This window comes from Bombyx mori, chromosome 3 (genome assembly GCF_030269925.1).
Source record: "Bombyx mori chromosome 3, ASM3026992v2".
NCBI classification, from domain to species: domain Eukaryota; kingdom Metazoa; phylum Arthropoda; class Insecta; order Lepidoptera; family Bombycidae; genus Bombyx; species Bombyx mori.
Window position 1 is genome coordinate 1,278,762 of NC_085109.1, and position 12,075 is coordinate 1,290,836.

Here is a 12,075-nt window from a genome sequence, read left to right on the forward strand (position 1 = left end):
TATTGTGAACAATTTTTATTTACAACTAGCAACACCTAGTCGATACTCGCTGCAACTCTGTGATGGCTGTAACGACTCCCGCGCCACCTATAACTCCTCTATAGTTCTGTGTGAACCCTCAATGTGAGCGCCGATGAGAGCTATACATCAATACAATCACAATTCAATACTGTTTTCCCCCCAAATTCGTTCTCTATAAAATTCCGATAAACTAGTATGGCATAGCGGCACTCCGCTCAGAACAGAAGATTTTGCCCCCACAATCTTCACGGCAACGTAGTCCCCTATTCTCATGGCCCTCTTCCCCCCATCATCGCTCATAATCTCCCCCACATCAAACACGACCTTCATGTAGACCTCGTTCCTGCCGTATAGCTGCCCGGTTTTTTTTACTACACCCTCGACGAGCACTAAGTGAGTGTTGCCAACTTCAGCTTCGTTCAACGTCTGACTCTTCCGTCGGTATACCTCCAACAGGCGGCCGTGTCTTTCCTTCTTAACGTGATCAGGCACGTCGTCCTCATACCGTCTGTACGCTGTTGTTTTCTATAAAAATGTTTCACATAATCAGCTGCGAGCTAGTTATATCCTTAAAATACGGTGGTCAATAGGCTTCGGTCAAATCCGGTCAAGCTATATTGACGTAATAATATTATCTTATAAATCGATGAACACCGGCTGCATGCACGAAAAAGTGTCACGTTCCCCCTGAGCCTGAGCGTGCAAGCGAGAGCGCCGTACAAGCGATAGAGAGGCACGATCGGCCCAAGCGTTAGCTTGTGACGTCATAGCTAGCAGTTCGAATAATTCTGCTGCTGACGTTATCACGTATGACTATCGTCCGTAAACAGACTTTACAGACTTTTTTTTTATTATTCTGGCAAGCATAATGAGGATATTAACTGAAAGACTGGGTGCCCCGACCCTGGGTAGGATCCCTGGGACCCTGCCAGGGACGGAGTTGATAGATTTATTTAAATACTTACTAACATAGTTCTTAAGTTATTTGTAATACGAACACACTACGAGACTATGATGTCTGGAAATAAAAGTATTTTATTTTTATTTTATTTTATTTATTTATTTTATAATCAATTCAGTGTTTAATTGAAATGAGATACTGTTATAATCAAAATAGAATAACGACAAGTAATATTTTTAGCGCTAACTTCATTATTATACGCTCGTATACGCCAATTGTCGGTCCACTAACTATTTTTTTTATTGCTTATGCGGGTGAACGAGCTCACAGCCCACCTGGTGTTAAGTGGTTACCGGAGCCCATAGACATCAACAACGTAAATGCGCCACCCACCTTGAGATATAAGTTCTAAGGTCTAAGGTTCTAAGGCTGCCCCACCCTTCGAGCCGAAACGCATTACTGCTTCACGGCAGACACAAAACTCCAACAGAAATAGTATTACTAACCATTACCAACAAATTACCAGACTCATAGACATTTTACCAGACTGACACTAGATGGCGTATGACAATTTAATACAACAGATTTCAATACTTAACTGTCACGTCTTAAAGTCGATTATTCAATTTCACTATGAAAACACAACACTATTTTATTAATGTTTGACTTTTTTCCTGCCAAATTTAGCATAGCGGAGATTTTAATCGATATTTAGGAAATTCCAAAAAATTATGTACTTAAAATCATGCTGTACAAACCTCCCTCATGCTGTACGGAAACAAAAACGCCGTGTTGTAATCCACGAGCTCCATCAGAGACAGCGTCTCCTCAAACTCCTCTTCGGTTTCTCCGCAGAACCCACAGATCATATCCGTGGACAGACCGACTTGAAAACCATAATATGAACAAACCAGATCAATTATATTGAGAGGAGAAAGGGTACTTGCTTTAAGCGAGATTTCACTTAATTAGTCGTCGTAGCCTGAAGGATAAGACGTCCGGTGCCTTTGTATGTAGCGATGCACCGGTGTTCGAATCCCGCAGGCGGGTACCAATTTTTCTAATGAAATACGTACTCAACAAATGTTCACGATTGACTTCCACGGTGAAGGAATAACATCGTGTAATAAAAATAAAAAACGCGCGAAAAATTATAATTTGCGTAATTACTGGTGGTAGGACCTCTGGTGAAATCCGCGCGGATAGGTACAACCACCTCGCCTATTTCTGCCGTGAAGCAGTAATGCGTTTCGGTTTGAAGGGTGGGGCAGCCGTTGTAACTATACCTGAGACTTTAGAACTTATATCTCAAGATAGGTGGCGCATTTACGTTGTAGATGCCTATGGGCTCCAGTAACCACTTAACACCAGGTGGGCTGTGAGCTCGTCCACCCATCTAAGCAATTAAAAAATAAAAAATGAAATGGAACTCTGTACCTAGTATATATAGCCATTTTTTTTCTTTTTTGGCTCCGGCACGATTTGTGCATTAGCCAACGTCAAGTACTAAGATTTTTATATTTCGCCGTTTTAATTATTTACAGTTATGAATAATAAAAAACGAAGGAACTGTCCATGTTGGCCATTATTTATATCAGTGTAAGTATAAATTAAATTAGCAGCGTGGGACAGTATAGATAATTAGGTTGAGAAAGTAATTTGATTAATGTAGTATTTTAATTTAATTTCTGTACTTTGCAAATGATAATAAGAAATGAAATGAAATGAAGTTGATTAATATTATGAAACATGGCATGAAATGAAATGAAATGAATTGAGATGAGATGATATGGAATGAAATATAATCTTAGTAAAATGGTGGTAATTTACTGAGACTTTTAAAGTGAACTTTTTGGAGGACCCCGAGAAGCTGCGTCCAGCGGCTTTGTTTCACACAATTTGCACAATTGTGCACTTTCACAGATACTAAGCAATTAATAAACCACCATTATTACAAATGTAAACCTGTAGAAACACTAAATAGACAAATAACAAATCACACAACTTTACTCCTCGCGTTCCCGCCAAAAAGTTCAATATAGGTTATAGAGATCACAAATCAAGACAAGAGTGCAAAGCCTTCATTGTACATTTATAATTGCTACATTTCTGAGCACTTTTCATGCAGTCCACTTTTTTCCTCTCTACAGTAAAACTTACCGGCCGGTATGCAGCTCTTGACGTGGTCAACCAGTTCCAAGTAGGCTTCCCTGGTGTACCCTCTCCTCATCCGGTCCAGCACCGCGGTGGAGCCGGACTGCGCTGGCAGATGCAACATCTTGCATATGTTCGGACGCTCCGATATTATCTGTAGCACCTACAGGAAGATAATACACGCACCTCAATCCTCAACTCTGGATCCTCTTGAAGCTTTGCTCCAGTGGTTGTTTTAATTCATTCCGATTTGAAGAACAACTGCTGGAAGTCAAAGGGCTTAAAAACAACTGAGAGGCCCGGGATCATGAAGGTCATCACTTCCTCGTCCGCCCCGGATGAGAACTTTTGCTGTTAGAGACCACCCTCCAGACGTAGTGTTTCTATTTGTTCGGATACACCGACACTAAAGAGCTTATAAACACTGAAACCATTGAGGTTTAACTTTATATCATTTTGCCCAAAATGTAATTAGATGCACTCATATCTACCTCATCTGGAAAGTCTTTGGGGTGTGCGGCAGTGAACCTGATTCGCATTTCAGGATCAACAGAGGACACTTTATCCAGCAGATCAGCAAACCTTAAACCGCCTTTCTTATTCTTGTACACTGTTCTGAACCCTGCAGACGTGTATATTTGTACTTTAGATCAGAACTGTTTGAATATTAACAGCAATATTAACATATTAACAACAATATCATTGGAATTTATGGACATGGAAGCTAATGTATGTTTTTGTTTATTATTAATATTAAATTAACGAGTACACAACTAACCTTATGCCAAGTGGTTACTCCCTACTGAACATTTAGTATATATTAATGTATATAGGTATTCCAATAATATTTTTATTAAACTAGACACTTTTTAATAATTGGTACTTATTGAAGGTTTCTATGTTAATCACTCGCCTTTAGCAACACTGGTATTAGTTTTTTCAGTAGCCTTGGAAGTGTCTCTGTAACTATTCACATTTTGACCCAACAGTGTGACCTCCTTGACTCCCTGGTCAGCAAGCTGCCGAACCTCCTCCACAATGGAGTCGACCGGCCTGGACCTTTCTCTGCCTCTCGTGAATGGCACTATGCAGTATGTGCACATGTTGTCGCATCCGCGCATTATAGAACTGAAAATGTATACAATGTGGGCATATGGTCCACCTGATGGTGAGTGGTTACCGTCGCCCATGGACGTTAGCAATACCAGGGACAAAGCCAGCCTGCTGCTTACTCTCCACTATGCTACTATCGAAAATGAAACTACTTTGACTGATTAAGCTTTAATGAAATTTTTAATATGCATAGCTTGCTCAAATTTCTTTAGGAAACCGCTTTTTATAGGGAGCAACTGTTGTGATACTGATCCGTTTTCGGAAACTTATTATTGATAAATATAAAATAAGAGATGCACTGTATTTACAGATTGATAGAATAAATTAACTTACTCACATAAAGGCCGAAATGCAATCCTGGTTTAATCTGACCGGCACCACATCAGCATATGTCTCGTCTAATGACAGGAGGACATTGACAGCTGTCTGCCCATTATCAGTCAGGGCCAGTAGCCGTGGAAGATCTCTGTAGCTATCTGGTCCTGCCACTGAAAAATATTTACGGTGTTTTATTTATGTAATGGATTAATGTATTTCGCCATAAATAATATTGCAACTAAGTAATGTTTTACCAAATCCACTACTGCTTAATGTCTCACAATACACATTTCTATCAATCAAAATAGGAGGAGTTACAGAAGTTAGACGAGAATATCACCAGAGCTACTATCCTACTTCTAACATCTTAATAATAGCAAAACTTAGCCTACAAGAAGATAGTTTTTAAAATAAGAGTTCTTTTCAATGGTAAGTATTTCAAATGAATATTGTGGAATGTGAGATGGTGAGGTTAGATGTTTATTACTCTTTTGCACAAAATGTAACAGACTAACTGATGAACTTCACAATGTAGTAGCTTATACACAGGATTGCACTCATGGTATAGTATGATCAATTAAATATAGGTGCTCTAGTTCCAAGAACATAATGTTTTTCATACAATTCTGAATAGGTATACACAATGTTACGTTAGTAACTTAATTTATATTAGTGAACACAATTAAACATTTTTGATTAGGGCTTTATATGAGCTTAGACGGGATACCACTTTATCTTTGTTTTTTTTATTACAAGTGTTTATTCATTCTGGTTTAAAGTGGTGGTGGGTGGTGGGTAATAAACAATACAATGAAAAGTCCATGTGTCAAGGCAGGTGACAGTATTAATATTGTTAAATTAAAATTATACTAACCAACATCAACAGACTTCTCTTTCTCAATTAATTTCTCTTTCAATCTCTCAGCCATACAGCCGAGAATACCAATTTTCACTGGCCTATTTTTATTTTTCATTGCTCTACGTTTAAAACCTCGTAAATGATCTAAACGATGCCATATTTTAGTTTCCGCTCCTTCCCGGATCGCGCACGTCATTACTAGGAAAACATCAGCGTCTTCTTCGTTTTCCGTCTTCTCAAAACCTTCATTTTTTAATATTGACCAAACTATTTCGGTGTCATTCAAATTCATTTGACATCCGTACACATCGAAGTAAATTTTTCTTTTTTTTGGTATCAGTAAGTTTTGGCGCAAATAGGGAATATATGGTACATCCGTATTAACCGGGTCGACGTTTCCTATGATAAACTCTTTCAATCCGGGACCACTTTTTATTTTATTTTTATAACTAACGCGGTCATTGTTAGTGTAACGTTTACAAATTTCTAAAGATTTTTTGTTAGGTAGCCTTGTTAGGCGTTGTATTCGTAGCAAAATATTCATTTCGTGTAAAATTATGTTTGATTTTTTTCCTGTTTTGTGTGTTTATAAGTAACATTTAATCAACATCTTATGTAGGCACGTACTTAGCATATTATTCTGACTGATTTCGTTTCATAAGTATGTATGTTTAACTTTAATTAAACTTTCTTTTGGGTGATGCTCAGCTGATTACATGATGACTGATGACATAAAAATAAAAATAGTATAACTTTTTTTTTAATCGATACATATAAACTAGCAAAGAAACCAAAGCCCAGATAATCAATCATTTCTTAACAAAAGCAGAACCACTTTATAAAAATCTTCAATTAATAAAAACATTTTGTTTTATGATAGAAAATGATATAGAGGGGAGTGGGATGAAGTTTATTTTTTTGAGACTGTTATCAATTGGGATGAAAGTAAAACGAGTTGAAATAAAATAAAGCCTCAGTAAAATGGTGGTTGTTCTATGACACATATGTGTATAAGTTGATTACTGTTCTTAACAACGAAACAAGGTTGTAGTAATGGTAGTTGTTGGAGTTTGAATATGAACGTCATTACGTCAATTCATATTCAAACTCCAACACACTCCCTCAATACTTGCATACATTTAACACCCTGTATATAATTTAATACAATATACCAAAAAATAACACTAACCTTTTTTTTTTTTTTTTCGTGTAGAGGGCCGAACCTCCTACGAGGTCCCCGCGCAAAAGGGGCGCGCGGGGTATGTGAGACTCAACGATCTGCATGGTGTTGTGAGCAGACCGCGGGCCCAACACTAACACTAACCTGACCTTCATAAATGAATTACCTTCCATATCATTGCAGGCAACACTTGACACATGTAAGGTTACAGGTTTCGAATATTGGAATTATTTTAAATGTTTAAAACAAACAATTTTCTTATCTTTAGTGAACACAATGACTTCTCATCTAGACACGGTCAGAGCAACATCTAAGTTTTATAAAAATAAAATATTATAATGGTGTTGTAATACATGTGTACAAAGTATTTGCAATATAATTATATTAACCATGAAACAGAATGTTTTTAAATAGCCCCTCACCTACAGAACCCAGTCCCCTCAAATTTAACCGTCCAACATTGCTTCCTAACCTAATACGCATGTTTAAAAATTCTAAATGAGCAGTAATATTTAATCAGTGTTATTAATAGTACACGTAGTGTAACACAGTTGAATTTGCTCTCCTAAGATCGTAGGGGTGTCTACCAACTGTGAACTTTATTTTTATGTTTACAATTACTTTTTGACTTAATCTGACGCTTAGAATTTTAATATATCTAACATTAGGATATTTTTATTAATTTTCGTGCTCAAGGGCTATAATGTTTTATTCGTCATCAAATAATGTTCTAAATTAGTTACTGTTAAAATAGGTATTTTAATATAAAAGTACTAGAATTCTTAATTTTGTCTCTGATTCGCGAAGACTAAAGAAAATAATATTTTTTTTTTACAAATCAATCAATATCTTATTATAATAATATTAGCTTTAGTCTACTCGGCGGTGGTACTTTAAAGACGTGTGTTGGTTTTAGGAAATGTTGTTATGTTCGTTTTTAAACTACTATTTCAAAAGAACACTTATATACTTAATATTTCCAGATTTATCAGGACGAAATCAGATTTGTCGAAATATAAATCTAAATTTAGTTTTATTTAATGGGTAAATTGATTGAAAAGAACAACTGGCTTTTAATTACCTCTAGGACCTGGTGGAAATCTACTGAATTTGCAAATGAATTTACTTTAAAATTAAACGTGAGTAACTAATTACATTCGTGCGTGACTGCGTGAGTAACATTTCGGTATTCGATACTAAATGGACTACCCTTTACTCAGTATGAAATGCATACGAATTGCCACAGCTCTAAAAAATATGCCTGAGTGGGGCATAGATAATACACCTAATAGAGTGGGGCCTTAATTTGCCATAAATAATGAGTGTATTATCTATGTTTGGGGCTACGCAACTCTTTTACTATTTGTGTAATAATAAATTAAGTGTATAATCTATGGTGTTAATTTCCTCTTAAATTGTACAAAATATGTGCCTACTAAAGTTAAATTTAGGACTATTGTTACAAAAGTGAAGAAAAAACAAGAATGAGCGGTCGTAACCCCCTCTACAGCAAAGGTATTCGAATAAAGCGGATTTAAAAACGATAAATTCTAACATCAATAAAATCCGCACACTATTAAAATAATTTACTCAAATATGTCTTTTTATTTATCTTTGCCAGTGTTTTCACATTGGCAGGGTCGTCTCGATCCACGCGTGATGATTCTAGGAAGTATGAGAGGTACGGGGAACATCGAGGTAGAAAGCGTTCGCGTTCAAGATCCAGGTCACCAAGGAAACACTCTCCAAAGAGGAATTACTCTGCAGAGAGTTCTTCGAGCGCCGGGGACAGAGATCGGAAAGAACATGGTATACTTTTTAGATTACTTTGCATTACCATCAAACATTCAGATGTAAATAATTTTAATTTATATAAAATTATTGACTTTTGTCATTTTCTACATGATTCTAATTGGATAACGTCCCTATAACTTGGCAAACCAAACAATTTCAATAGGAAAATCGACAATGTTACGACATTAATTTATCTCCCTGTATGATTACTAATTAATTGCCTATTATAATCAATACTCCATTATGTAGTATTTAAAATAGGCCTACAAGTTTTCATCTGTAAACTCATATTATTTGAGTAAATTACATAGGGAAATTACAAGAGTTACTTGTGCTGTATAGTCTAATTTAGATATAAACTCACATACATCAGGAGCTCTGCATAACTACTCCTTTGGCTCATCATGAAAGAATTACGGTTTTGGAACTTTGGAGATGATTACATTAATAAATTAGGTAAATGTAAAATTCTGTAAATAAATTCTGCACCAGTTTTGTTATTGATTTGCCAAAACAACATTTTATCTATTGTTCCAAAAACTCAAAATCATTTCAGAAAAAAGAAATATTCGCAATTCGCCAGAACAATGGGAAGATGATGAGGTACCAGCACCACCTCCACCGCCTCGTATTACCAAAATATCTATTGGCTTCAATAAACCTAAAGCTCCCATTAAGATGAACCTAAATGCTGCTTCTAAACCCGCTCCGAAACCGAGTGTGGCGTCCGTGTTTAATACTGATGATGATGATGACGAACCTGAAGAGATGCCGGCTGAAGCCAGAATGAGAATGAGGAATATAGGGAGGTGGGTAATTCCACTTATTTAATTATTAAAACTCAATTTTATTGAGTCATTACCACTTGCCAAAGCGAAAATTAAAATAAGCAAGAATATTATTTTACTCAAAAGGTAACAAGCAAAAAATTAATACTCTTGTTTTGCCTTTGACAGAGAAACTCCAACATCTGCTGGACCAAATTCATTTGGCAAAACAAAGCAAGGCTTCTGCGACGCTAAGAAAGTATTTGAGAAGAACCTCAAAGAAGCACTGGAGACAGTGGACAAGCCAGCATTGACCAATCTCCCACAAACTATTTACAAAATCAAGGGGCCTTGATATTTGTATAATTTTAGCCTACATTTTATATGTTAATTAGAAATATTTCAGTCAGAACTCTCAATTTAAAACATTAAATCACACTGCATATTGACCTAATATATAATAATTTGGAATAATAAATAATTTAGATTTCTAAAATCGAAACAAATTATGGATACTTTCAGAAATAAGTAGTTTTCAAATATTGATAGTAAACTGTCCGATTTTAGAGAAAATGATCCATATTGTACATATATTGTGCAAAGACATTGAGGTGAGGATATCACTAAGAATATTTTTCATTACAAACAATTCTTCCTTAATCTTTAAGGGATGAAATGCTTGCTAATGGTATCTCACAACAAAGTTTCAATTGCATCCATCAAGAAATTCTATAGTATCAATTTTTTTTCATTCAGTGTTACCAGTTCAATGCCATTAATTTTACTTCGCCATGTTACTATATTAATAAACATATTTCAATTTAGTAGTATATTGACAACTAATCCACTGTACACATGGTGGCATTTGGATCTAACTGCATAACCGACTAGGAAATTATTCAAACATATTACAATATTGTAAATGTGATAAGAACTAGGCGATAGATAAAATTCCTTATTGAGTGTTGTAACTGAAATACTATATAGAATTTATAGATTATATCTTTATAATTAAGATTTCAAAATATTTTGCTTCTCGATGTGTAGTTACGGTTTTAAAGATGTTTTAATAAATATAAAATACAAGAAAATTAGTGCAAATATACAATCCTCATCTGTTGCCACAAATACATCTTTTACTACTCATTCTCATGCTTACAGTAGAACTTCCAGATACTAGTTACGACCTTTATACTCAAGTCAACTGGAACACCTTGTTTCTAAATAAAACAATATTCTCAATAAGTTATAATTAGAACAATTGAATGATATGTACTTAATAAATAACATAAATTAACAACTATAATTTAAAAATATATAGACTAACTGAAACGTAAAGGATTTCTCAATTAAATCAAGAATATATGCACCAGAAACAGCCCTGTTTATGCTGGATTTAGGGATAAAAGTTCCAATTTGCTATAAATGCTATAATTACTGATGTTAAGGTGGTATTGTTAGCTCGAACGCGTAAGTACCACCAGCCTACCGCATTCTACCGTGACGCAGTCGGTACGGTCTGGCGTCGAAGCGTTATACAGCAATTGAGGCCTATAAAATCAAAGGCAGCTAAACCCAAGTCTGTCAAATTCAGGTAAACTACAAAAATCGACCCTAAACACGTCATTACGGATCCTCCCGATCAATCTAAGTACTGCTCTTGCTAGAGTCAGTGTTGCTAACACCGGCCCTAGCAGAAGAGAAGATGAAATAACTTTGTTCGGATAGCTACGATATTCTTTATAATAAAACAGATTTATAAAAAATGAGAATATTACTAATAATCTGAATTTTAAATAATAAAACTTCGTTTATTAGTACTTAGTACAGAGTAAAAAAATTTTTTTTTAACTGAATTTGTTAGAGATTTAGCTGCATTTGTTATAACATGAAAACACTAAAGCACCAACTAACTAAACAAGATAGCGCCATTGTTAATCCATTTTACGACTTTAAGGCGTTTAGCTGCCTTTGATTTTATAGGCCTCAATTATACGATTCAATTCTTTATGTCTTGAGGTGAGTGGCAGCATTCACATTGCCGATGTCTGTAGACCCCGGTACCACGTACCACCATGTGGATCGTCAGCTCATTTACCAATTAAATAGAAAAGGTATTTAGAACTGTAGGTATGGCTCGCAGGTCCCTCTACCTCATCAAAAATAAATAATAAGGTTTGGCTCTTGAAGCTATGCTTCGTTGTGCCAGACTTTATTTAATCAATCCACTTGAACGAATGTAGTTTAAAGAACTATGCTCTGCTTATATGCGCTGTTCCCTGTTATAATTCGTAATCTTATTAAAAATCTATTTTTTGATAAGATTACAGTATTTGAGGTTTGGTTACGTCATTTTATTTTTATTTATTCATATAATTTTCATTCCATAGCGTTGCTTTGAAAAAATATTTCGTCAAATTAAACTACCTACTGAAGATAATCCAATACTGTCTGTACAATATTATGACTGACCCAGTCATGGTGGCGGCGCGGATAGTTGTTTCAAGTAGAAAACCACTACGAAAATCTCTTAGCCGAGCATAGCTCGTAGTCGACATAAATAGTTGACAAATAGAAGTTAAATTATTTTCGATTTATTTGGAAACTATTATATTCAGTGTCTTCGACTTTTAATTTTTTATTAGAATCATAGAAATAAATCATTCAAATCAAACATGGGCATTTAACAATTGCAAAACAGTCCAATTAGATCTACATATTGCCGTTATACTGGTCCCTCACTTGGCATACTTCCTGTGCCGTGGTTTTCTCTGAAGAAAACCAAGCTGTATGAACATAAATGTATGGTTTTCCAGTCGATTTAATGAATTAGAGCAAATTAAGCATCTGGACTCACTGTTAAATACAGTTTGGTGTGTTGAAAGCGCAATGTATTTGAACAAAAAAGCGTTCTAGATATCAATTCAATAAACTCAGAAATTAGGCAATTTTTTAACAAATTGAAGTA

General features: G+C 35.4%; 2 protein-coding genes across 2 annotated transcripts; one reads left to right on the forward strand and one right to left on the reverse strand.

Annotated features, from left to right (window-relative positions):
• LOC101740490 (mitochondrial tRNA methylthiotransferase CDK5RAP1) lies at positions 1-6,682 on the reverse strand. The gene is made up of 8 exons (XM_004923891.5): positions 6,556-6,682; positions 5,382-6,089; positions 4,527-4,677; positions 3,990-4,204; positions 3,568-3,698; positions 3,083-3,239; positions 1,681-1,808; positions 1-546 (listed from the first exon to the last, which is right to left on the reverse strand). The coding sequence occupies exons 2-8, from the start codon at positions 5,908-5,910 to the stop codon at positions 157-159; spliced, it is 1,701 nt and encodes a 566-aa protein (XP_004923948.1). The 5' UTR covers positions 5,911-6,089; positions 6,556-6,682; the 3' UTR covers positions 1-156.
• Positions 6,683-7,847: 1,165 nt separating this feature from the next.
• LOC101740631 (PEST proteolytic signal-containing nuclear protein) lies at positions 7,848-10,235 on the forward strand. Its single transcript, XM_004923892.5, has 4 exons — positions 7,848-8,061; positions 8,185-8,355; positions 8,897-9,149; positions 9,297-10,235. Exons 1-4 carry the CDS (start codon positions 8,031-8,033, stop codon positions 9,460-9,462), a joined length of 621 nt encoding a protein of 206 aa, XP_004923949.1. The 5' UTR covers positions 7,848-8,030; the 3' UTR covers positions 9,463-10,235.
• Positions 10,236-12,075: the final 1,840 nt, after the last annotated feature.

Coding starts and splice junctions, on each gene's coding strand:
- LOC101740490 (XM_004923891.5), bottom strand. CDS start 5,910: ATGAATATTTTGCTACGAATACAACGCCTAACAAGGCTACCTAACAAA. Junction 4,205..4,526: donor GATTGCATTTCGGCCTTTAT/GTGAGTAAGTTA, acceptor ATACATTTTCAG/TTCTATAATGCGCGGATGCG. Junction 3,699..3,989: donor TAATACCAGTGTTGCTAAAG/GCGAGTGATTAA, acceptor ACACGTCTGCAG/GGTTCAGAACAGTGTACAAG.
- LOC101740631 (XM_004923892.5), top strand. CDS start 8,031: ATGAGCGGTCGTAACCCCCTCTACAGCAAAG. Junction 8,062..8,184: donor TAACCCCCTCTACAGCAAAG/GTATTCGAATAA, acceptor TCACATTGGCAG/GGTCGTCTCGATCCACGCGT. Junction 9,150..9,296: donor AGAATGAGGAATATAGGGAG/GTGGGTAATTCC, acceptor TGCCTTTGACAG/AGAAACTCCAACATCTGCTG.